Genomic DNA, 24,430 nt, shown 5'->3' with positions numbered 1-24,430 from the left:
TGTTCTGTTGTATTCTCCTTCATAAATGACTTGTCTTTTGAAAAGGGCTCTACAAATAATAAGTGCTTTTATGGAAAAAGCAGATGGCCGCATTTATTTATGCTTTTAACAGCATGTTTGTTTGAAGGCAGCAAGCATAATGAAAATAAAAGAAAATGAACTAAACAGGCTGGCAAGGCTATGTCTACAAAGATGTACCTAATTTTAATATTATCAGAGTGTGTGGGCGGAGTGGGGGGCATAAAGCTTTTAGTTACAAGCTATGGTGTGGGTAACTGGAATACTTGAGCTTGCTGTAGGTAATAGACATAATATATAAAATGATAGAATATTTCATATATATCATATGAAGTTAATTTCGGACCCTGAATTTTGTACAAATTTTGTGTAGTTGTGTTTAATTTTTAGAATTAGTGCTATCTAAAAAAAAAAAAGAGAGAAAAAGAATTAGTTGAGGAACTTAATTGCGCCATATAAAGACGAGGCAGGCCAATAATTAAGCACACATACAAAAGCACAGGAGTAATCTGAGGAGGGCGTGGCCGGGTGAGTCAAGACCATGTGACTCCCCTTACGTCATGGGAAGGGCTTTTCCGGGTGTTTAGTTGGACACTGAACTCTTGACAGGCAAACAAACGTAGCTCTTCTTTTACACTTTTCACCTTATTTTTGCCGAAATGAATCGCTTATTTGGCAAAGGAAAAGCTAAAGGTCCGCCACCGAACCTAACGGACTGCATCGGAAGCGTAAGTATGAGGCGGAAATAACTTTTCGGAAGGATCTTTAAACGAAGTAAACAAAGACAGTTAGCTAAGTGTTAGCCAAGTTTCTGGGGACCAAACAGGCCACGGGTTCACATATTTAATTGGAGATATAATTTTTGGAAATATACATTATTTTCTAGATTAATCGTATTTTATTTTTTTATGTTTTTAATGTCTCGTAGACTTAAAACCTAACGCCTTGAGTTGACAGTGTCAGTTGGTAAATAAGGTTCTCAAAGCAAACAATCAGTTCTTAGTGTGGGTAATGGGTCATCATTGTGTAACGTTGGGCAGGAATTTAGGCCATTTGACTGTGATTGAGCTCAAACCATGTTGTTCTCCGAGTAAAACAAAGAGAATAAGCAGACATGAACCAGTTAAACTGGTTGTCAGACGTGTTTAATGATGATGAGTTTTAGCGCCCACCGCAGAAAAATTACCACGGCTGTGATAGAAAAATATTTTGTTTTTAATTTACTGTAACATAAAATACATTTACAGTGTCCACCAAATGACCAGAAATAACAGGAAAATGTTTAGTTTCTGATAAGATGAGATAAAATAGATCCCAAGGGAAATCCCTGTTGCCATCAACTGCCTTCACCCAGCTGCCCCAGCACACTGTCGCATACAAGACCACTATTGCTACCACGGAGGTATAAAACATAGGCAGCATAGTCTGTAGATGCCCTTCAACATCTGTAGGACCATTTAGTGGCCTATTCTGAACCAGGAAAAACCGAATTCATTACTGTGTTGTTCTTTAAAAAGAGCTCCAATAATAATATGGTCCTACTGTCAGAGATCAACTAAAATTGATGTCATGTTTCTACTTTCAGGTGGATTCTCGGGCGGAGTCCATTGATAAGAAAATCGCCAGACTAGATGCTGAACTTGTGAAGTACAAAGATCAGATGAAAAAGATGAGAGATGGGCCTTCAAAGGTGAGTCTTGTTGTCCGGTTGTACTGTAAGACAAAGAGGCTGGTGTCTCTTAAAAACTTTCAGTACGACATCTCAAGATCAAAATAAACCTCTCTAAAATAATTCCTACAGTTTGTGAGGGGGTTTTCCACAAGTTTGTCCTTTTTCTCCCCCACTAGAACATGGTCAAGCAAAAGGCGATGAGAGTGCTCAAGCAGAAGAGAATGTGAGTACTTTTACTTCCTAAAGAAAGGGTAAGTTATTTCATCTGCTGCCTTGATTGCTCTCATAACTTTATTTCTTCACGGCTCCAAGGTATGAAGGCCAGAGAGACAATCTTATGCAGCAGTCATTCAACATGGAGCAAACAAACTACGCGATCCAAAACCTGAAAGACACTAAAACTACAGTAAGAGAACAGGAACTGGACCAGATCTTAGTTACAGAAGAAAATATTATGTGTGCTAACATGTTTTGTTTTTTTTTCTTTTAGGTTGATGCCATGAAAGTTGGCCTCAAAGACATGAAGAAGGCTTACAAGAATGTGAAGATTGATAAAATTGAGGTATGCTTTCAGGTTATTTTAACAGCAGTTAATGTAGCTATTTGGCTGTTAGTTAATAATTAACTAATTAATTATTATTATTGAAATTCAGTTACCTGTCTTAGGTGCTAACTCTTTAACCCTTGAAGGTTTGCTGATAGAATAAAATGAGTCGCTGTGCATCACAAATTAGTGAGGGTGGTCTCTGCCTGTGCAGCTACATCCAGAAAAACCCAGAAACTATTGTATTGGTTGTCAAATACACACGTTAGATAAGTCCTGTACAGGAAAGATCCTTAATGGTGATTGGCCAGCAGCGATTAATAACAGCCCAGATTAAATATGAGCAGAGTGTGCTGGTTATCAAATTACCAAAGATGCTGCTGACACAAATGTAATGCTTCGACCTTTTTTTAAAATATTCAGGATCTCCAAGACCAGCTGGAGGACATGATGGAGGATGCCAACGAGATCCAGGAAGCGATGAGCAGAAGCTATGGCACACCTGACATTGACGAGGACGACTTGGAAGCAGGTCGGGAAAACACCAATATGCCTGGATTTCACATATACAGAATTAAAAAAGAAAACATTACAGTGTACAAAGCTGCAGCAGTTCTGGTCAAGACTTATCTTTGCAGCATATGTGACCAGTGTGTGGATTTCATAAAAAGGCTTCTAGTTTTTCCACTGACATCCCTGTGCACACACAGGACTTTTTAAGGATTCACGTGTGTAGACAGTTTAAACACAGATCTAAAGTGATAGAGCTCCTGATCTTTAAATGCTGTTCTGTCCACAGAGCTGGACGCTCTGGGAGACGAGCTGCTGATGGATGACGACAGCTCCTACCTCGATGAGGCCTCATCTGCTCCTTCCATCCCAGAGGGCCTGCCTGGTGACAAGTCAAACAGGGTACTGATCACATGATTTTTACACTTTCCTGTGAAATTTTTATTTAGTTTATAGCTTCTTGGTTTGTTATACTTTCATTATTCATGGGAATTCCTTCTTTTTCTTTCAGGATGGTGTCCTGGTAGACGAGTTTGGCCTTCCTCAGATCCCAGCTTCTTAAAGGAAAATACATCATGCTAGTTTTACATGTATCATAGCCCCTTTTTTTCTATTTATCCAACTGACACTCCTGGCTGAAAAAGGCAGCAATAAAAACCAAAGCATCTTGTGAATGGTAGAAACTGTAAGGTAAAAATCGGGCATCTTTAATTAAAGGTTGTGCTTATGACTCTTTATAACCAAGCTTGTGATTGCTGGAATTAGGTTTCTATTATCTTTGTACAGTTTTTGCGGCACCATGTTGCAAAAAAACAAAATAAATTATATTTTTCAAACAATACTCATCCTTGTGTGATATAGAAATCATTCCATCAAGTCATTTTTTTGTACAAAAGACAGTTTATTGTCCAGTTAAATTTGTGCATGTGCAGGTGATAACTTAAAACACATTAACTTGGCAATGACTGTTAGCAAAAATAAATATGGAGTTTTTCTTTTTAAAAGCCCTGAAGTTCCAACCACAGCGAGACTGTTTCTCGGTCACCAGCTGAGCCTGTAGGTGTGAGGGAAGATCTTTTGGTGTAGATACTCCACCATGCTGGTCTTGCTTTGCAGCTTTTCAAACTCAAAGTAAGGAATCTAGAAAGAAAAACACAAATCCGGCTATTTCATTTGAATTTTAGGATTTACTGATCTACACAAATCTAAGAACTGTTGAGGATCTAACCTGAACAACTTCATATCCCAGAAGGCGCAGATGCCGCTGCTTGATGGCCTCTTTTCCAAGAAGCTGCCTCAAGTTTGACGTGAACCTCTTTTGTCCATCGATACACAGAGCAATCCTGCAACGTCACCATACAGCTCTCAAATACGAGCTTTACTTTCACTGCTTTGACATTGAAAACATGAAACTGGTTTACCTTTTGTATACATCATCAGTTTGGCTGGCAGGCAGCACATATCCCTCTTCATCAAGTTTTATTTCAACATCTGCAACAAGAAAAGAATGAAGCCTTCAGTAGATAAGCTACAGGAAACATTTATGAAGTAAACCACTGGCTCAAACCAGTGTGTGTGCGTTACCGAGTGTGTAGCAGTACGGCGTCAGAACTTTTGATCCAAAGTATGAACGATCCCCGAGCAAATCTACCAATCCAGTTTTCACAGAGTTGTACAGATGTGGATCCACTGGTGTCTCCAGAGAGCGTCCAGACATGAGGAAAGACTTGACGCGGTATTTTGGAAGGAGTTTGGGACCCTGATTAAAGAAAAACAGAAAGGTTGACACAGGAAAGTGTTCACATAGCCTGCTATGACGTGTGACTTACAGATTTTCATTTATATGAAAACAAAACACAGTATAAATGTTATTAGTATTCACTTCTTTTTGTTTACCTTTACGTGTGTTTTCTATCCATTTGAAATGAGAAAAACACACAATAAAAACACATCCTGTTTTTATAAAGGCTCACAGAACGTGTACACATTTGTTAGTTCGTGTTTTTGGATCTCAAAAAATGAAAACTAGATAAAAGAATGGAATTGGAGGTTTGTAAGTCAAATTTAAATAAAATACAACAGAACACTGTAGAAACAATAAAGTGACCCTTCAAAGTAACCCAGATAAGTAAATTGATAAATAATTTGCTCCTAATGTAAAATGCTGACAAAATGACGAGTAAAGCCATCACACAGAGGGGCTATTACAAGAAGAAAAAACTTGATTGGTTATAATTCCGTTAATTACAGTCATCATGGTTTGAGGAAAAACAAAACACAAACAAACTAAACACAGTGGAATATGCTTTCTGTTGATTGTGTGACCACACTGAAATACTGAGGTACATTTTTTGCCACATAACTAAAATGCACTGAAGCTCACACACCGATGATGAGTTAAGCATGTGGGTGTGTATTCAGGTTTTGCATTGTTCCTGTGTCATTCAGCTTTCCAAGTGTCTAACCCATCACATTGTTCTAAATTCTTTACCTCATAGAATGGACACTCCAACTTTACAGTCATGTAGAGCTGAGTCAGTTGTGCCAGAGCAGCCCGGTCAATTCCCATACTTTGCTCTACAAGACAAAAACACACAGCAGGAAATGACGTCAGCAATATTTTGTTAAATCATGCACTCATGACACAGCAGGTGTGTTGGCATTACGATTTACCTTGCAGCTGCTGGAGGAAGTAACTGCTGAAAACTTTGGAGACAAAATTAACAGGGAACCTCTCCACCAGGATGCAGGCATGGAGCAGGTTGAGCAGCGTTCGAGGCTGGAAGTGTGAGAAACGCGTGTGTAGGATAGTTTCTACTTTCCCGAACACCTGGCCCGCATTGGGTGGGAGGTATCCCAGCTTCCCAAAAGCCATGATCTGCCTGGCCACCTGGCTGGTGCTGTAGTCATCTGCTCGGTACACAAAGCTCTCAGCGATGGCATCAAAGACGGGCGGGGAAAGGATGTTCCTGCGTCCAAAGAACTGCATCACTTTAGTAATTGTCTCTGGGTGGGAGGTGAAGGCCACTGTAGGAACATATTTCTCCATCGCCTCCATAAAGTAATAATCACTGTGACCAAAGTGCATTAGTGCCCCAAGTACATGGGTGAGCTCCTCATCGGTGAAGTGAGGCACATGCCGCACAGCCTGCTTACACAGATTGATCACAAGAGGCATGGCCTGCATCTGATTCAGGGTTACGAGAGCGCCGAGCACCCCGCTGACAGCAGCAGGATCCATACGGGAAGTAACAGTCACAGCGTGGCTGTGCATGGCATTCAGGAGGTCCCTGTATTTTCCATCTACACCCACACCACCTTGCAGAAGTCTATAAACAGCAACAAGGTCTGCTAGGCTCCAATTGGAAAGCTCCTGCCTCTGGATTTGCTCCATCAACTGCTCCAACATCACACTGCCTGGACCCTCTATGGCCAGCATCGCCTGCCCCAGAGTACACAGTTCCCCTATGGTCATCTCCCCCCTGTCAAGCCTTGCCTGGCTCTCAGACATGAGCCTCACCATCAGTGTGCTCCAGGGATCCAAGTAAAGCCGTGTGCAAGCCAAGAGAGCCGAAACCAGTCCAGCATTAGTCAACCGTCCAGAGTCATGCTCCAGCTGGAAGCACAGGGCCCTGATAGTGGCCTCCTCCAACACAGTGGGGTTGGTCAGAGCACCATCCTCCTGCTCCAGGTCGGCCACACGGTGAAGGGCTGCTGCGGCCATGGTGTCAGACATGATTTCCACTGAGCGCAACAGTCTGAAAACCTGCCTGGAGGAGGAGCAGGTCTCCAGACGGTGCAGGAAACTTTGCTCCTCTATAGATGTGGGTCGGTGCAGCTGGGTCAGACAAAACCGCGGGACCGAATCTCTGTGGATTCCCACTGAGCTGCTAGTGATGAAGGCAGGCTCCCTGACGATGGTGGTCAGACTCCTCGACACGCTGTCCTGTAGTAGCTTCCGGCAGCCCCATATCCTGATACACCGGCCGGCTAATGTACACAGGCAAGTTACACATAAGGCCTGGCTGCTGGTACTCAGAGGCCTGACGGATCCAGCAGGGTAACATCGGATCCTGAACGGAATCCTCTGAATCAGCTTCAGAGCCATGACCCTGGTCCGGGACTCACCGGTCCCTGCTCAGCTAAAACGAAATAAAAACACAAAAATATTAAGACTATTTTTAAATAAGTGAGAGAGAAAAAAACACTAAGAGTCAGAGACTCCTTCCAAGCGTTTTCCTGTTTAAAATGAGCAGTTCATGGGTGGCTTTTTCAAAGACGCTCAACTGGTATGCAAATAATTCAAGGCAAAGATAATATCTGTTATTTTTGGCCATTTAATAGGCAATATTATCCTTGCGTAAATGTCACCTTACTTACAAAATTTAAATATATATGTTGATAGAAAACTAAAATGTCTCTGGTATTCACCAAAATGTTTTAAATACAGGGAAACGTCTGTCTTAGTTTCTTTTAGCGAACCAACCTTGAAGGTTGCTGTTAGCTAACGTTAGCATAGGTGCTAGCCTCATGTGTAACCTAGCAGAGCCGCACTGCTCTTTGTATTAACTTTTCATAGGGCTGACACTTCGGAATGATAAATAAAAACAACAATGTAACGACAGACAGAAAAAGTTCATACCTGGACCTTCCAACAGCGGGAAAGGGTCAAATAACCGCTGACACCGGAGATGCTACCAAACGTGACTCCGTAAGGAGCACGAGACGTTCAAGGCACCCTCAAAGTCTGTTCTTTTTAATTTCACAAGCGTCTTGATGTTCCAAATCAAGAAGTAATTCTTAAATTAGCATATAACAAGAGAATTGCTGTAGATTAGCATAACTCTTCACACATCTGAAATTCGTGGTGTAGAAGAAGATATATATTTCTTTCTTTTATTATTAAATTTGTATGAAACCCCTTAAGGGAGCAGACGAAAGAAGCAGTGTCTGAAATCCATATTTTCACTGTAACCTTCACTTCTCTTTGTCTCCTCGCAATAAATGTTCATTTCAGATAACTCGTTTTAATCGTCTTCTGACCTTCATAGGTTTTGTATGTCCAATAATCGAGGCAGCAGTGAAGGGAGCGTCATGTGGTTTGAAACTTCCACTCAGACACTAGAGGGCGACATTATCACTGCACAAGCCTATTCAAAATAACGTTTTGCGTTTGCGGCTGGTTGTTATCATAGCTTAACCCTCCTGTTATGTTGGTTTCCAGGAACACCAATTATGCTCCTGGGTTAATTTGACCCGGGGCAAATTTACTCATCCAAAAGTGTCAGAAAGACTGGCATTGATTATTTTACAATTTTGATTTTTTTTTTCGTTTTCTGTAGTGATGCAGATGACATGTGACATCTCTTCTGTCTGGGTCAATCTGACCCGCAACATAACAGGAGGGTTAAGTGGTCTTTCTGCGCCAAAAATAATTTTGTATTTTAACCTGCCATTCTAAAGCCTGGACTGTCATTTAAAGAGGGTGCAGCTGTAAAGTGCAGACGGATTTAGCGTCATCGCTCAAACAAGATTTTGGGAAATGAACACTGTAAATGTAGTTCTGCCAAAAACCGAAGAAAATCTAGTTCCAGGATGGATTTAAGCCCGTCCTTCTCGTCTGGTAGTTTAGCATCCTTTTGTATCTCATAGATAAGCATTTTTATTATACTAGACCACTCCCTGATATGAATCAGACAGCATGCAGGTATATACTGAGTGAGCCGTTTTCCTTTCATTTTTATAAAGGTCAGATTTTACTGTGTGCACTGAACTTTGCACAAACATCACCTAGTGCTAGCCTGCACATGCTGATTGAATTGGATCGGAGGAAGAGCAGGCTTGTAGAGACTTGACAAAAATCCCAATAGGAGAAAAAAAAAAATCTATTGCTTAAGAATTTTGTTTCACCCGAGGCAATAAAGACAAAATAATGCAACACTTATTTCAGTTGTCATTTATGGAATGGAAACAGCAAAATACAACTTGATAGAGGGCTTTTATTTAAAAAGTTTATATTAGAAAATGTAAAAATTCAGCTAAACCCAATCACATGAATTGCAAAGATGCATTTCCTTAGAGCTTTCCAAGTGCTGCCACTTCACATCTTTACATGACAAAACACAACACTATTCAGATTTTCTTCTAAGATGTGTAAGTTTGGCAATACTGGAAGTTCACAGCAAACCGTGTTGATAGTTATTGCTTTGGTTTGTTTAAAATAGGGTTTAAACTGGAGAGTTGAGACATGCAGCATGGTGATCTAGCTGACGACAGGGAGGTGGAGGGCACGGAGAGAACGCTGGTGTAGCTCCTTAATCGTCCTTATCCTTGGCTCCGTGCTTTAGGATGCGTGTGAACTCCACATAGTTGAAATTATTCTTCTTGTCAATGGGGGCCTCCCTGAAGAGCTCATCCACCTCCTCATCTGTAAACCGGTCACCCATTGTTGTGAGCAGCTCTCTGAGGTAATCTTCCTGGATGAAACCTGAAGTGGATAATGGTCAAAATCAGATAAGAAACTGCAACAGTTCCCTCTTCAAATTAAAAAAAAAAAAACCAAACAAAAAAAAAAAAAAAAAACCATGACACTGTGGGTCACCAACAGGAAGTTACCTGTCCCCTCCTCATCAAAGCAAGCAAATGCATTCCTGATCACATCCTCGGGGTCTGTGCCATTGAGCTTCTCTCCAAACATGGTGAGGAACATGGTGAAGTTGATGGGCCCAGGTGCTTCATTCATCATGGCCTCCAGGTAGTCATCATTGGGATTTTTGCCTGTGTAGATAAACATATGTGATGCAAACTGAATTCAGAGGAGACCTTTCTATTTTCAAACATCTTCTTATCCTAATAGGAACAAAACGAAATTGGGCAAACATCTTACTGCCTTCAATGTTCTCTGTACTGAGAGCCCTGTGTTTATTTCTCTATAAAGCAACTTTAGCCAGCTAATCCCAGCTTCAAACCATTATTATTATTTTCATTGTGCTTCCTATCAAAGAAGCAGAGTGAAGCCTTTTAAGTGTAGGGTTTCTGCCAGACAAGTTATAAGACCAAGAGTAAAAGAGTAATAAGTTGTAACATTTGCCTGGGTCTTTTGTTTAGTAGTTCTAACCCTTTCACAGTTTACTGAATGTGTTAAAATAAAAAGGTATTAAACAACAGCAGCTGTACTTCTCATCCTAAAGCCAAGCTTAAAATTACCAGCTGTTTTCAGACATTAGTCTGGGTAGGCGGCTCCGTTTAGGAGCTTGAAATACATGGGTGGAAACCCTGCATAGCAGCAGCATTGGCAGGAACAGGTCACACAGCTATGCGGTTACTGCACCATTTTCTTCTTCTTCTAATGAACCAGTATATATATGAAGAGCACCTTTTCTCTACTCATAAACCTGAAAGGCTCAAATGATAGAGGCAATCATCATTTTTATTAACAGCTTAAAGCACATTTAAATATGTGTGCCTGTAGAACAGTGTAAGCACAGCTAACATCAGTACACACCCAAATGAATACGAACAGAGCATGAAACATTAGACCTCCTTAAGACGTCTGAGAATTTTACTCACCCAGCGAGGCAAGCATGTCGTGGAGGTCCTCTTTGTCGACAAACCCATCTCGGTTCTGGTCGATCATGTTGAAGGCCTCCTTGAACTCCTGAATCTGGGACTGGTCAAACATGGCGAAGACATTGGAGGTGGCGCGCTGAGGGCGCTTCTTCGTGGTCTTTCCCTTAGCCCTTTTGCTAGACATTGTGAATGTTTTGTTTCTGTGGAAATTAACAGACATCAGGTTACACATCTTTTTGAATTACAGCTCCATTTGATTAACTACTGAGAAACACAAAAACTGGACACTGATTTAGGTTGGGTTGATTTCTACATCTGATAAGACTAAACTAAAAGACTTTTCATTTGATTGAAAAGACTTCAAGAATTCCAATCAGGATGCAATGTTATAGGGATGAATGCCAACTTATTCCCCATTTACAGGAAACAGCATCATTTGCCAAGGCACAATGTGGAAGAAAACACCACAAGACAGACAAAAGTTGGCAGCACAATTCAGCATTTAGATCAAAGTAGATGATGCCATTATTCAAAATAAGAGTTTGTCAGTCACATCCACACATGAGTAGCAGGGTAATATAATTCTCTGGCAGCGAATCCCCAGTGAGGTGTCCCTCACTGAGCTATAAATGGAAATGTTCCTCATCTTTCTAGGTTGATCAGCTCACTGCTTTCAAAGAGGGTAGGAAAACTACCGATGTGAGGACAGATGCCCTTATCAGGCAAAGTCTTGAATAAAAGAGTTGAACTATCTCCACGTTAACAGATTTATGTTGACAGACACTTTGGGTTTTGCTGCTCTGCGCTCATGGAAAATGGATCCAACCAGCTCAGGCAGCAAGTATTATCTCGCTATGCATGTGATGCCCTGTAAAAACAGTGATGCGGGCTTATATTATCTGAAACACTGACAAGTGCAACAAAAAAGGAAAGAAAATATGAGCAACGTCTTACCCTATAACTTATTAAATTAAAAAAAATAGAGTAAAATGACAAATGTTATGCCTACTGAGAATGAATCTGAAAAGCTGACTGAAGACAGCTGGAGATTGTTGGTTAACTGTGTCGACTGACTAACAACTAAAGCTTATTTACCAATATACATGACGAATCCTTGCTATTTCCTTTTATTGGATATCTGTACAACTTTAAAATAAAAAACAAGTTTTACCCATTATTGAACGTGTTTATTTTTTTGAGAGAGCTGCTGGAATTGACCAAGGTTAAAACGCATATATTATATTTACGCGTTTTTAATGAAATGTTTTCTTCCCCAACGTTCATACAAATGCACAATTGACATTAATTAACTTCGAATAAGCCAAAAAGTTAAACACGATATTTATATGATTTAAAAAGCTGACCGTACCTGTACACTCTCCTGGTTTGCGGCCTATATTAACCAACATCATAATTTATATGAAATACCCAACAGTCACTGGCGATAACCCAATTCACAAACACATTTTCAACTCACGAAGCTAACCTCGGGATTTACTAGCTGAAAATATTTCTTTATTTACGACCAATTTCGTAACAGAGCCTTTAGCTACGCGGCTAACTGTTAGCCGTGTTTTCAAGGCTACCAACCGGGCGAGCAACATATTACGTTTTCTTTGAAGATATGAAGTTTTAGCAGCGGGATTAAACCCGTGTTTTGTATATATCAGAGTGTGTTCAATGCAACTAAATAGCTCTTAAAATAAGACATAAACACAGACTTACCTGTCAACTTCCAGAAAACCGTCAGCTAACCCTGTGCCGTTCTTTTACTCAACCACCGCCCTTCACTTCCTCATAATATTGCTGGGTTGCGTACAGAACACCAGACCAAACCAATGAAGAATATGGGGGTGCCGGTCAAGAATGAAGCCATTATTTCTCATTTGGAATTAATTGCATGTTTCAGTCTAATTGTAATTCTTAAATATCTTGTTTAAAACTCCGTTTGAAAACATATCTAAATAATTCTAGCATTATTAGCAAGAAAATACAAAATAATTTTTAACACCCCCCTCTTTGGAGTAATTGTAACTTCCACTCTCTGCCTGCGTTGACGTTCATGGATATGTCCTTTTAAGGAAATAGAGACATACATCCTCCCTGCGATGAGCAATTAAGGAAAGGTGTGTAGTTTCAACGATCCCTGTGGGAAGATGGAAGTTTTTAAATTCCATATTTTATTTATTCTAACGTTTCTCTTATTTTCTAAACTATTCAACACATAAATTTATCTTTTTTGTATTTTTTTAAACATATGATTATAACAGCTGATTTCATTCATTCCTTTAATGGAAAAATAGAAATTTAGTCATATTTGGGTCATCCTCATAACTAAGCTACGTTGACACTGATCATTTGTTATTTATGATTCTCCTTTGTTGCATTATCATTGGGCTTTTAATGTTGTTTACGTATTATTTATTGTTTTAGAACAGGGGCGATTTTAGCCCATTTTTGGGGGTGCTTCAGCACCCCCAAAATGAATCAAAGCACCCCCAAAGATTTCTTACTTTTTTTTGACAATATTTGCTGTTTGTGTGACACACTACTAAAAATATAAAAAGCATACAGTACTGTACTTGTTTGAGACGTAACATTTTAACAACAAAAGTATAGATAACACCCCCCCCTCTCCCAAAATGGTTTGTTCCAGATCTCTCCTGCTCTGGCTCTAGCGCTCTTGCTGCCAGAGCGATGGTGGCTGAGACACAGCAGAGCGGAGGTGTAAGTGCCTGGCTTAAAACAGGACATATTAGCTGCATTTAACCTTCAGTTACTCTTTATATAGTTAGATAGGAGTCAGACCATGTTTCTTTTTAACTGAAGAACATTACACCAGGTAACCTGCAGTGTTGAAAACGTGTTTTCCGACAATGTTTGCTACCCTACAATCCGTCCTGCTCTGTAGTAAATTCAGCGACATTTCACCGTCCTGTTCCTCCCATTGAAATGTATACAGCCTATTTAAAAATCTAAAACTTTAAATTTTCCGTAGCCTAAAGTTGTTACCACTGTCCTGTTTTAAATGGATACTAACTAGCTAACTGACTGAATGCCCATTAACCTTATAACTCCTGTTGTGTGTGTGTGTGTGTGTGTGCGCGTACAGAGAAACAGCCAGGTTCATAATGGATATGAGGAAGTTTTTTCAAAAAAAAGGAGCCACATTCAGGTGTGTAAAATCAAATGATCCGTCAAACAAGAATAATGTTGGATCAGTGTTTCAATATTTATATCTTTTATTAGATGTTCATGTGGTTTGGTTATTTGCCTTTTGGTTGAAAGTACACTGAGAGAGGACTTTTTTATTAGTGATCTTAATAGTATTTTCTTCATATTAATTTAATTTTCATCTAATTTAATACAATCTATTTGTGTATGATTGTCAGTCCAAAGAGGGAGAGAGGAAAGAGGGGAACGTGAGGAGAAAGGGCAAGGTCAGGAAGAACCAGGTAAGAAAACAAACAGGGAACAGTGACAGGCACAACAGAAACTCACACCATCTGGAAGTTGTGTCCTCCCTATATTAAAGCTGCTAAACAGAATCTGCAAAACAAACTGGGTTGAAACATTTTGACCCTCTTTAACAACATTCCAACATAACATTATAATTGATTGGGGAGATTAAAATTAATGATATATTTTTATGTGGTTCAGCCACAACTCTTCTAAAACCTCAGCCAGTAATAGGTAGGCCAGCTTTTGGACCGTCCAGTTGTCTGTATGACTGCCGCAGTACGTACGTCACATTTGCACACTGTCAGAAAGTGCCAAACAGCCCTGGTGGAGTGAGGAGCTGTAAAGAGAAGCAGAGTGCTCTGCTTATATTCTAAAAATGTTTTAAGCTTGTCTCAAAGATTCTGTACAGCAGCTTTAAATGTTTTCCAAAAGCACACATACACTTCTCAGTGTTTCTCAAACTTTTTACAGTGTGGACCACCTGATAAAATGTCAAGCTCTCCTAAGTACCACTGTGAAAGCATGAAACTCATAAATCTTACAACAGAAAATTAGTATTATTAAATTAGTAAAATTGGTATCTGCATACATTGTACATATTGTATACATTCTACCACAGGCAAAGTTGCCTCCATTTTTGTAGTTTTTATTAATATTATGTAATAATTTATTTGTAACAATTTATTCTGTTTCGGGAGTGTATTTTATGTATCTGTATTATATTATACATACACATTAAAAGTGAATCTCTGTCCAAAAAATGCACTCAGTTTACTTCTTACTCACTATGAGCATCATTCATTATTCTCACCCAGTAATTAAGGTAAGGATATGTATTTTTTTTTATTCCAATCCATTCTTCTTTAGCAGCATTTAAATAACCTTGATCAGATTTGATGGTTTTGTTACAGACTTTTCAAAAAAGTGTTTTGCTTTTCTTTCACAAATGTGGGATTGAACTGTGTTAAAATGTACAAAACAGTGATGTCATGTTCTGTGACGAGGACCCAGGCACAGAGAGACTTGATGAATTTAAGAAACTTATGATTTAATAAAGAAATTTGCAGACTTGCACAGAGATGGTAAAATTATGATGACTGATAATGGAGATGAATACAACAGATGATGAGGACAGGGAGGAACAGGGGTTTAAATGCACCAAAGTGACAGTCAGAGAGAACTTGGGACAACATTTAAGGATGCAGGGACTGACAGAGACAGGTTTATCTTGCCTGGCTGGGCAGCTCTCTGGGTGCTCAGCACCCCCAAAGCTCTGATTCTAGAATCGCCCCTGTTTTAGAATATGTTATGATGTCTTCCTGGGAACATCCTCATTGAAGATTTGAATAGGTAAATCGAACAGAAAAAGATAATGAAATATTGAAAGAAGTCAAATAGCCTACTAAACCAAAACAAAATGGAGAAATGTTGACATAGAGGATAATTATAGTCCGACTTGTCCGACGATGGGTCAGACAACAGTTGGTACCACAGTCATTGCTGTAAACAGAGGATTACTGCTGCAGGGCTTCAAAAGCAACACGTGGAATTATTGACTCACAGTTAAAACAGGCCACGTCTGCCTTTGTTGTCCACCTGTCATATCACTTTCAGTGTTAGGGAAACAGCTTCACACAGGAAAAAGTTTTACTCGCAGCAAAGCCAGTGGAAGAAGCCTAGTTTAAAGCTTCAAACATACAAAGAGGTGACGCATATGGTTGTGTTGCTGCCTCATGAGCATTGCCCAGGCATGCCTGAAAAGGGGAATGTGGCTCATTGAGTGGGTCCGGTTACAGAAGATAAGTAACAGTAAAATCATTTTTTTCGTTGTATGCCACACTTAATTTGTAGTTTTAGTAGTTAAACTATTTTTATTTACAAAATAATTATCTAATAAAAAAGCTACAACAAATTTAAACTGTGCATGGCTCACTTACCTTTAGCACTGCACTTTCAAAGCTGATAACAAAATGAGTGTCACGACTCATGAATATTTATATATTTTACAATAACCAGACTTTTACAATTATACATATAGATACCAAACTGTTAGTTTCTACTCCTCCTCTGTGTATGGGAGAGACAAAACCGAGCCACTCAAAATGAAAAGAGAAAATTAATGTTGGAAAATATTTTACAATTGTATTTTAAGTTTTGCATTTATTTATTTTTTTACTTGGAATTGCAGTGCTGCATTCAACCACTAGAGGCTGCTACTTACACATGAAACTTCTCATGCATATTTAAACACTTCTTGAGATATTTATTTACCTTTCTTAGAGTGTCACGTCGTGTGAACTGAATATGTTCATATCTCCGAACTTTATATAGCTTCAAAGCATTGATGCAGCACAACACAGAAGATAAAAATAGCCTCAACAGATCCCCTGATATCCATACAGTGCGAATTTCCTGGACAGCTAATCTGCTGTGACCTGTCTTTCTGTTCAAATCTTAGTGAGTCAGAGTAATGTTGTGGCTAAGCAAACCATTTCTGTTTTTGAAGTGGGAACCCCACACAACACTAGAAAAACCTCTCAGTATAATGTACCATTACACCAGAGCTAACCATAACCTCAAAACTGTAACCTTGAGTTGAATACACCTACACCTTTGTGGTCAAACGTGTCAATAATACAAGACTTCACAGGCTTTATATTTACCAGTTTTGTGCTTTACTTACAGTCATAATAACTGTTACGTGCCAAGACATGTGGCTTTGCTTTTGGTGTCCTTTTTATCTTTAAGGTGTCAAGCCTCCACCTATTGGCCAGTTCAAAGTTGATTGGCATGTGTCTATTGGCTGGTCTGGGCACAGTTGGCCAATCACTCTCCGAGGATCACTACAAATGAGCAGCTCCCTGGGCAGCTGTTGGCTGCTGGTTTCTTCCTACCTTTGCCTCCACCATGGTGGGGGCCACATCTCTTGGCATGTAAAAATAACTAAGTGCAAACTATTTCAATAAGGTGATAAAATCAACTGTATACTGTAAAACATATTTATGTGGCCTATTATACTCTTCATATACCATGGGGATATCACTGTGCCAATACAAACTTTAAACTTTCAAACAAGCTAGTATTTTGAGGAAGAGTTTATTAGCTGTGGGTGGCAGCTGTTTGGTGAATGGGGCTTATTTTCAGGGCTATTTAGATAGCCCTGATAGATAGATTGGATGTTTTTGGTAGGAGATACTGAGCAGCTACATGCTGTTCTTTGATGCTCAGTCATACGCACTAATTGTGCAGTTTACTGTAGCTCGTGGTGTAACACAGCGGCTTTAAAATGTAGCATTGGTGAGTATGGAGGGGATGTTGAAGGTCTGTGTGTAGAATATAATGTAAAAGGATAATTAGAAAAAAAAATACTATAACAGTTCTGTGCAAGGCAGATGAATCCAACAATGGAGGGATTTTCATACTGTTTGAATACTTAAGAATATATGAATATAAACTATGAATTTATATGTGGCATGGTGGAGCAGCAGCTAGCACTGTGTTAGCTCCTAGCAAGGAGGTTCTGGGTATGGATCTGCTGCCATGGTCGGGTCTTTAAATGCTGGTTTTGCACGTTTTCCTCTTCAGGTACTCGCACTTCTTCCAACTGTACAAAGACATGTATGTTGAGTTTACGAGAGCTTCTAAATTGACTGCAGGTGTGAATGGTTGTATCATTCTCTTAGCTCAGTTATAGACCTGTGTTGAACATTGGCCCAGAAAACTGTGTCTGTGCACACAGTTGATCGTGCCATCCTAAAATGCAGAATCAAACTTTATCGTGCAAAGAAGCCAAATTATATCCATATTACATCACATCATCTAGACTAAAAAGGAGAGAAACCATCTACTTTGTTATTAGCACTCAGTTCATTAAAATGAAAAAAGAAATGTAATTTTATCTGTCTTGTTGAGAGGTTTTCTATTGAAACTGAGGCCTCGATACAAAGTAAACAAGACAAGTTTGACTGAAAAGAGAAAATCTGCAGATTCATTCACACTTGTATACACAAGTTGTAATAAACTGATTAAGACTAGGCAAATTGAAACAATATGTTAATTAGTTTGAACTTTGATTTAATGCATAATGAAAAGTTGTGTTTGATTTGATGATTTGATTTGGAGCTGGATGTTCACACGTGAAACCAGTCGCAGACAAACTCGCTGTATATCTGATGATTTCTGCAACTCCCTTGTTTTTCAGTTAATGCAACCAGTTATCACCTTGGAGGCTTGTTTAGTGGGTAAGCTATTTTCATTAGACAGAATGAAGTACTGTGACCCTGCTTAATGTCTTGTATTAGCTCCCTCAGTGTACAGAGGTGGGCTTATCTCTTTTAATGGGCTCGCACTTCATGTTGCTGCCATAATGTTTAAGGTATGCTGTCATGCTGATTGCTGACCGTATTATGTTGAACACTGATGAGTGAGAGCCAAAAAGGAAAGAATGGTCAGAACAAAAGCCCCTGAAGTGCCCACTGACATGATATTTTTGCCATGGAAATTGTCAGATGTTTGACCTGAAGTCAAATTCCAGAACAAAGTCCAAACACAGATAGAGCTCAAATTATCTCCACTGGCCAAATGACGTAAAGCTCACTATATTTGCATGTAAATAGAAACATGTTCGTTTATGTTTATGTGCTATATTAGCCGCTGGATTCTGAGTTTTATTTATTTGACCTTCTTAGTAGCTGTTTATGAGCAGAGTGACCAAGAGGAGACACTCATGCACTTCTCCAAATGACAGTGACACTGAAAGAGAGAGTGACAAAGAGACATTAACTGGCATTTGTTGTATGCAATGAGCATGACAATAGCATTGCTAAAGTTAGCAACGGTCACAGCTGAGACCGCTACAGTCAAAAGCCAAGATAAAAAGCTGCTGGAGGCCAACCAGCAATGCCACACTTTTGGCTATGAGCCATCACAGTCTTAACAGGCTTAAAACAAAATTAGAAGATATCAGACACTGACTAAAGAATACTAAAAAACCTTGGGAACCTCTGGGGAAGCTTGGCCTCGAGGAAAAGCTGGTTGATGAGGTGCTTTGGCGGTGTGGCACAATTTCAATTTTAAAAAAAAGTGGTAGTAAATATATAAATAAATTAAAAAATGACAAATATAAATAAGCAGCATTCATAAATACAAAACATGTAAAAAAAAATAATATTATATAGATTTAATACAACACTAAAAGTGATATTAACAATTTAACCTTGACATTAATTGGCAATTTAAACTTCAAACAATAGCCTTGTATTTACCTGCATATCAAGCCCACTGGCAGAGACCTGCACCCATAAATGTTTTGCACTATGGGAGTTGACTTGCCCCCCAGCTCTGCTCCTAGCTATATTTATCTCCACTCTCACCATAAAAGGCTGTGACTGCTGCTTGGACTCTCTGACTAAGGCCAACATTATTTTTGTTGTGTAGACCGCAGCCGTGTGCGTGCCTACCTGCGGGTTTGCTTGGGATATCAAACTTAAGAGTGTGTGGAGTTGGACCATCTTTTCATTTAAAGCTTAGAATTGAGAGAGTTTGTCCAGAGTAAGTGACTACTTTGGGGGTAAGATGTGATATGCAAGGTTGTAGTTGTTGCATATGTCTGTGTAAGCATGCCGAGAAAGTGCCTGATTGCCTGAAACTGTATATCATGTCTTTGTAGCTGATGTTGCAGGTTTGATTTGAAAGGTTTTATGATGGTTCCCTTAAACTGTCTTTGTTGATCAAGAAACTATTTGTAGTTTTTGGCCATCATACCTTTAGTACACTTAGTACAGTCTAATTTTTTCCACTATGACAATTAGATTAGCTATTTATGTTCAGCAAAAAGAGTCAAAAAGCTTGCTGTGAACCTACCCTGTACTGACAGTGAATCCACATGCTCTTGACCACTAACTAACCTGACAGACAAGCAGATAGACAGGAAGAAACTTGGAAACTCAGGGCTCGTGCGAGGAGCGGCCTGCAGCATGTCTGGATCTATACCGTTCTACCAGAAGCACCATCTCCACTATGACCGCGGCTACCGTAGCAAGGAGACTCAGTCTAAATTGAGTCAGTACCAGGCCAGCAGCAGATACAGTGCTAGCGGCAGCGCCTCTGCCGCCACCAGGAGCAGGGGGTAAGGAGAAGGAAAGGGAGGGGGATCAACTTCATCAATCCTTTTTCTTTATGACAGGAAAGTCCTACTACCTCCCTAACACCTACCCCACCCCAGCTGATCAAGTTCACCTCCATCACCGTTGTGAGATCACCTCCCTGACACAACTCTGGGATCGTCTTTCCTTGACACCAAGTAACCATCTTACTCCCCCATGAGTTTTCTTTCACCTTGATCGCCCCTCAAACACATCTGAGGATTGAAAACAGCTTTGAGTCCTGCATGAAGCCCTGTGCATGTAGCCTGACAGATGTCCTTTGTGTTTCCATGCATGTTGACCAAGTCTTACCTTTAACACAGTAATGTGTCTAAAAGGGCTACAGGAATTTCTGCTATATGCTATATAAATTGACTGAAATAGCATCTTGACCTGTGTATCATACTAGGATGAAAATAAGAAGAGATAGTTTATCAGTCTTGTCCGTTTGAAAACTCATCCACTGTGCCGTGAATCTTTTTAATTAGTGAGTGTGGGAAACTTGGCAGCTTCTCTTTATTTTTAAGAGGCATAAGGATAGCTGTTCACGAGCTGCTGATTTGTCATCAGTTCACATTTCCTGACATTTAAAGTTGGGAGTATATTGAGCTTTTCTATCCAGGGAATACCAAAGCTCCCATAGTGAGCCTATCTGTTAGGGTATCTGGCAAATCCTTAAATACTCTGGCCTGGAGAGTGTGAACACATCAGAGGGCTTAGATTTTACTATCTCATCTTTCCCTTCAGGCAGCTCACCAGACCCCAGATCAGTGCTGAGGGGAGGCAGGGAGCATTATGATGTGAGAATCAGGGCGATTATGATATTGCTTTTATGACAAAGATAGGATTGCATTTATGTGGTTATAGGAGTTTCTTGTAATATGGGATAATCTTCATATCACACCTTCTCAAGTTCTATGAGATTTTCCAATTAAAATCTTGGAAATGGTCAGAGGTAAAGGGACACTGACTCAGACAGACATAGGAAAAATGAGGGCAGCTGTCCTACTGCCCTTCTTGCTATGCCATTCCGTGAATCCTCAAAATGTATTCAAAGATGGAGATAGTGTTGACACTGGACAGATTTCCTTACCTATATCAGGATATTTCACCCTATGAGCCACAGTCATTTCCTGAAAGACACTTTAAAGCAGTTTGTCAGTAATAAATCATTCTAGCATAAACATTACAGAACAGGGTTACGACCCAGGTGGGACTTGAACCCACAATCCCCAGCTCCGGAGGCTGATGCCTTATCCATTAGGCCACTGGGCCACTGATTGATTGCACACTCTACGTAAACTAAAGATGGATTTCTCACCTTGTCCTAAATCTTTCATAGAGAAACATGATGTGTAGTATGGAAGTCAGTAGGACAGTTGGGTTTCACATTTTGGCACTGAGATACCATCATAGATGAAGGACACTCATCTGTCAATGACCAAATACTGGCTGCTTTTAGTGGTCGTTAGCGGTGTCAGTATTGTCTTTCACATCATATGGTTGTTATAGATGTTGAAAACTTAATAACTGAGGTGTGCAAAGCTGTAAAAAATAATTACAACTAAACCATCTCCACTACTTTCCAACTGAATTTTAATCCACCCCTGACCTTGGCTTTGTCCCCACGTTTTTCTGTTGTTAGTTGCACTGTCTGGCTGTGTGCCAGGCTGATGGTATTCTGTATGTCTCAGACTTAACGTGTCTTCGCACTCTGGCCTGGAGGAGAGCAGAGTAAGCCCCTCACCCAAGAGAGCCAAGCCAACTTACTTGGCTGTGGATAAAGACAACCAAATCATCGGCTATGTAGTGCCTATCTTCAGGGGCAGGTAATAACTATCCCACTATGTAGAACTGGAAATCCAAGATTGCTTTTCAACAGCCTAAAGTTTTAACAACATGCCTTGCTTTCACATCCATCCCTGGCTCTGCTTTGCTGCCTCCTAGTCAAGAGTTTGCTACAGGACTTTCAGATACAGAGGAAGCAAGAGTGAGAGACACTGCTGCATACATGGCCCGCAGGGATTTGTTCACCAGTGGCCTGGAGATGGAGAGGTCTGAGCTCATCTCCAGGAAGGAGACCATGCGCGAGTCGGCTGAGCGCATCACTCTGAATAAAAGGGTCAGTTCTCACTGTTTTGAGATCACACAGGGCAGCTGTGCTGTTCTTTAAAGTTTTAAAGCAAACATGGAGAACTGCTTAGAATTTTACATCACAGAAACGGGTCTTAGGTATGGTCTGTTTGGTTGTTTGTATGCACTTGCAAAAACCTGCATACTTACATTTTTGTAAATCAGTCTTCTTCTTGACATTACAGACTCACTTCTCATATTTAAGGCACGTATCATAGTCCATAACAGGGTCATAAAGTGTATCGTGGGTCAAAGAAATGCCTGTGTGGCATTATAATGGCACATATTTTTTGCAAAAGCCCAGAAAAATGTTTCTTGAGCCCGGATTATACTTTCTGTTAGTCTGCTAGGGCCCACTCGGGTCCACTCTGGTCAGAGTGATGCAAATTTCATCATCAAATGGTGAGTGCAAGGGTCTATGCGGACGTCTATATGCCTGCCCACTTTTTGTGACCACGTTGACATCTTTGGAGAATTTACATTAGAATGCACCAAGAAGCTGTCCAAGTATAAGCACGGCTTTAGCTTTGATATCACAAATGAGCATTATGTATTTGTGATGTTACAGTAAACTTTAGGACATCCCAAATTTGCTTTTGTACTTTTGTAATCACAGTACACCCATCTCAGTCGCTGGGGAGTATATTAGTGAATAATGAGTAATGAGTAACTACTGAATAACTTCTAATTATTCTTCTTTTCGCATTGCTTGGCATAACAGAGGAAACATGGGGTAGTGGTGAAGTAATCCTTAAACTACTAAGTAACAAGTATAACATTTTCATTGTGTTGAGTTATATTTTACTGACATAATGTGATTTATAAAAAGAAAAAAAAAGATTTTGGCTGTTAGTTAAAAGGTTTTCCAAAGAAACTCTAAAACTGAGGCCTGAAGTCAACATAGGTGAAGTATGCTTAATCCAAATGAATCATCTGCACCATGTGCTTATATATTGTGCTTTTATTGCTCATTACTTGTGGGATCATAGTTGATCCTCCTCTATTATAATATCACAATAAATCCATATTCTAATGCCAATATCAGGCCACAAAGCACAACAATATTTATTTATTGTATCAAAACTGACCATGGTTGATTGCATCAGTGCTTGGGAATGTAAAGTGTCTGTGGCTAAGTGGTTGTTATTACTACCCCTTACACAAGAAAGTTATTTATGTGCCTGGATGATTATGTGAATTGGTACCCAGCCATTCAATGAGCATCATGAAAAACCACACTTACCCCCTCACTGCATTTATTTGCCTCCCCTGCCGCACAGCCTTACTACTGGGTGACAAATTCTTCAGGAGATCACGTTTCTTCGGACAGAGGGAAGCAGTGTCTCATTGGTGGTATTATGTGTTGAGATACTGGATAGCGAACAAACAGACAAGACCTCGACACCTCATCTTTTCACAGGACTAAGGAAGAACACATCCTTACAGTTGTAATGTGTGAAGATAATATCTAAAGTAGATGGGTTGGTTTTATTTAAATGTATCTACAAGAAAATGGTAAATGTGGAGCAGTTTGTGGTTGGTAGAAGGTAAAAACTGTCCTGAGTGATTTGCTCTATCTTTAGATCCATGAACACGAGGAACACTTCAAGCGTATGAACGAAGACAGCCTGATGCACGCCCCAGAGTTTGTGATTAAACCTCGCTCCCACACTGTGTGGGAGAAACAGTGTGTGCGGCTGCACTGCACTGTCAGTGGGTGGCCCGACCCACGGGTCGTCTGGTAGGTCACCAACTACATGATCTCATGACTTTCCTCTGTTTTTTTTTTCAAAAAAATTATCTTTATCCATTCCATCTAAATCCATCTCGTTTTTAATGTTTCCTCGCTTGATTTTGTTTTATTCTTTTCAAACTTTTTTTGTCTTTCAAGGTACAAAAACAATGTGGTGCTTGATCCGCTTGCCAACCCTGGCAAGTACAAAATTGAGAGCAGATACAGCGTGCACTCACTGGAGATTAACAAGTGGGTCGTTTCTCCCATCCACAGTACTTAAAGTAGATATCCACATACATTTTATGCCATAAATTAATGTCAATACATATCATCACCTTGAAGATTTTCCAGTGAGCCCTTTGAAAGAAGGCAGGGTATTTTCATGCAACTTGTGATTCCCAAATAGTGCTATACTACAGCTCTGTATATTAAGTTTAACTTAAAAACGTAACCAAAACATCATGGAAGTTAAGATGTTAGACATAAGATAAAATATCACAGTCAAAGAACTTGTTATGATTACATACTGAAAATAAAGTTTATTTAATATCTTCACTGTTTTCCAGTGACTGACACAAAATTGGGTTGAAATAAAGAAGTTTGTTGGGGGCAAAATATGATAGGCTGACACTGCTGTTCCTTGG

At 39.8% G+C, this 24,430-nt stretch overlaps 4 protein-coding genes and 1 non-coding gene across 10 annotated transcripts in view; 2 read left to right on the top strand and 3 right to left on the bottom strand.

Annotated features, from left to right (window-relative positions):
• The first annotated feature begins 562 nt into the window (after positions 1 to 562).
• chmp5b (charged multivesicular body protein 5b) lies at positions 563 to 3,585 on the top strand. Its single transcript, XM_006795016.3, has 8 exons — positions 563 to 746; positions 1,604 to 1,708; positions 1,867 to 1,913; positions 2,003 to 2,096; positions 2,181 to 2,252; positions 2,658 to 2,766; positions 3,034 to 3,146; positions 3,256 to 3,585. Exons 1-8 carry the CDS (start codon positions 678 to 680, stop codon positions 3,304 to 3,306), a joined length of 660 nt encoding a protein of 219 aa, XP_006795079.1. The 5' UTR covers positions 563 to 677; the 3' UTR covers positions 3,307 to 3,585.
• Positions 3,586 to 3,624: 39 nt separating this feature from the next.
• On the bottom strand, positions 3,625 to 7,478 carry fastkd3 (FASTK mitochondrial RNA regulator 3). Of its 2 annotated transcripts, none has more exons than XM_006795017.3 (7): positions 7,387 to 7,478; positions 5,418 to 6,886; positions 5,236 to 5,321; positions 4,329 to 4,503; positions 4,166 to 4,235; positions 3,973 to 4,087; positions 3,625 to 3,884 (listed from the first exon to the last, which is right to left on the bottom strand). In XM_006795017.3, exons 2-7 carry the CDS (start codon positions 6,850 to 6,852, stop codon positions 3,786 to 3,788), a joined length of 1,980 nt encoding a protein of 659 aa, XP_006795080.2. In that variant the 5' UTR covers positions 6,853 to 6,886; positions 7,387 to 7,478; the 3' UTR covers positions 3,625 to 3,785. The 2 variants fall into 2 exon arrangements, with proteins under 2 accessions (XP_006795080.2, XP_006795081.2); XM_006795018.3 differs by having other exon boundaries at positions 5,418 to 6,878; positions 7,387 to 7,431.
• A 1,207-nt stretch (positions 7,479 to 8,685) lies between these two features.
• Positions 8,686 to 12,144, bottom strand: myl12.1 (myosin, light chain 12, genome duplicate 1). Its single transcript, XM_006795019.3, has 4 exons — positions 12,039 to 12,144; positions 10,314 to 10,513; positions 9,360 to 9,521; positions 8,686 to 9,231 (listed from the first exon to the last, which is right to left on the bottom strand). Exons 2-4 carry the CDS (start codon positions 10,495 to 10,497, stop codon positions 9,059 to 9,061), a joined length of 519 nt encoding a protein of 172 aa, XP_006795082.1. The 5' UTR covers positions 10,498 to 10,513; positions 12,039 to 12,144; the 3' UTR covers positions 8,686 to 9,058.
• Positions 12,145 to 19,161: 7,017 nt separating this feature from the next.
• The window catches only part of myom1b (myomesin 1b), a 29,926-nt gene continuing 24,657 nt past the window's right edge, over positions 19,162 to 24,430 (top strand). For 3 of the 5 annotated variants that reach the window (XM_087846214.1, XM_006795023.3, XM_006795020.3), the window contains exons 1-6: positions 19,162 to 19,325; positions 19,689 to 19,902; positions 21,613 to 21,747; positions 21,866 to 22,040; positions 23,635 to 23,792; positions 23,943 to 24,035. In XM_087846214.1, coding sequence (XP_087702340.1) covers positions 19,751 to 19,902; positions 21,613 to 21,747; positions 21,866 to 22,040; positions 23,635 to 23,792; positions 23,943 to 24,035 — 713 coding nt within the window. In that variant the 5' untranslated portion in view covers positions 19,162 to 19,325; positions 19,689 to 19,750. Of the gene's footprint in view, positions 19,345 to 19,688; positions 19,903 to 21,612; positions 21,748 to 21,865; positions 22,041 to 23,634; positions 23,793 to 23,942; positions 24,036 to 24,430 lie in introns of all 5 variants that reach the window. The other 2 variants (XM_006795021.3, XM_087846215.1) reach the window with 2 other exon arrangements.
• On the bottom strand, positions 21,121 to 21,193 carry trnar-ccg (transfer RNA arginine (anticodon CCG)). Its single transcript has one exon. It is a non-coding gene; the product is annotated as a tRNA-Arg (tRNA).

This window comes from Neolamprologus brichardi, chromosome 9, assembly GCF_056152115.1.
Source record: "Neolamprologus brichardi isolate AB-2024 chromosome 9, ASM5615211v1, whole genome shotgun sequence".
Classification (NCBI taxonomy): Eukaryota; Metazoa; Chordata; class Actinopteri; order Cichliformes; family Cichlidae; genus Neolamprologus; species Neolamprologus brichardi.
The sequence above is the reverse complement of the archived record's forward strand: the minus strand, read 5'-3'. Positions and strand labels throughout refer to the sequence as shown.

Excerpts from the sequence above, each read along its gene's own strand:
- chmp5b (XM_006795016.3), top strand. The coding sequence starts at position 678 with ATGAATCGCTTATTTGGCAAAGGAAAAGCTAAAGGTCCGCCACCGAAC. Across the intron at positions 747-1,603 it reads TAACGGACTGCATCGGAAGC|GTGGATTCTCGGGCGGAGTC; the intron begins GTAAGTATGAGG and ends TTCTACTTTCAG. Across the intron at positions 1,914-2,002 it reads GTGCTCAAGCAGAAGAGAAT|GTATGAAGGCCAGAGAGACA; the intron begins GTGAGTACTTTT and ends CACGGCTCCAAG.
- myl12.1 (XM_006795019.3), bottom strand. The coding sequence starts at position 10,497 with ATGTCTAGCAAAAGGGCTAAGGGAAAGACCACGAAGAAGCGCCCTCAG. Across the intron at positions 9,522-10,313 it reads CGACATGCTTGCCTCGCTGG|GCAAAAATCCCAATGATGAC; the intron begins GTGAGTAAAATT and ends TTATCTACACAG. Across the intron at positions 9,232-9,359 it reads CTTTGATGAGGAGGGGACAG|GTTTCATCCAGGAAGATTAC; the intron begins GTAACTTCCTGT and ends TATCCACTTCAG.
- fastkd3 (XM_006795017.3), bottom strand. The coding sequence starts at position 6,852 with ATGGCTCTGAAGCTGATTCAGAGGATTCCGTTCAGGATCCGATGTTAC. Across the intron at positions 4,236-4,328 it reads GCCGTACTGCTACACACTCG|ATGTTGAAATAAAACTTGAT; the intron begins GTAACGCACACA and ends TTCTTGTTGCAG. Across the intron at positions 4,088-4,165 it reads ACTGATGATGTATACAAAAG|GATTGCTCTGTGTATCGATG; the intron begins GTAAACCAGTTT and ends GTGACGTTGCAG.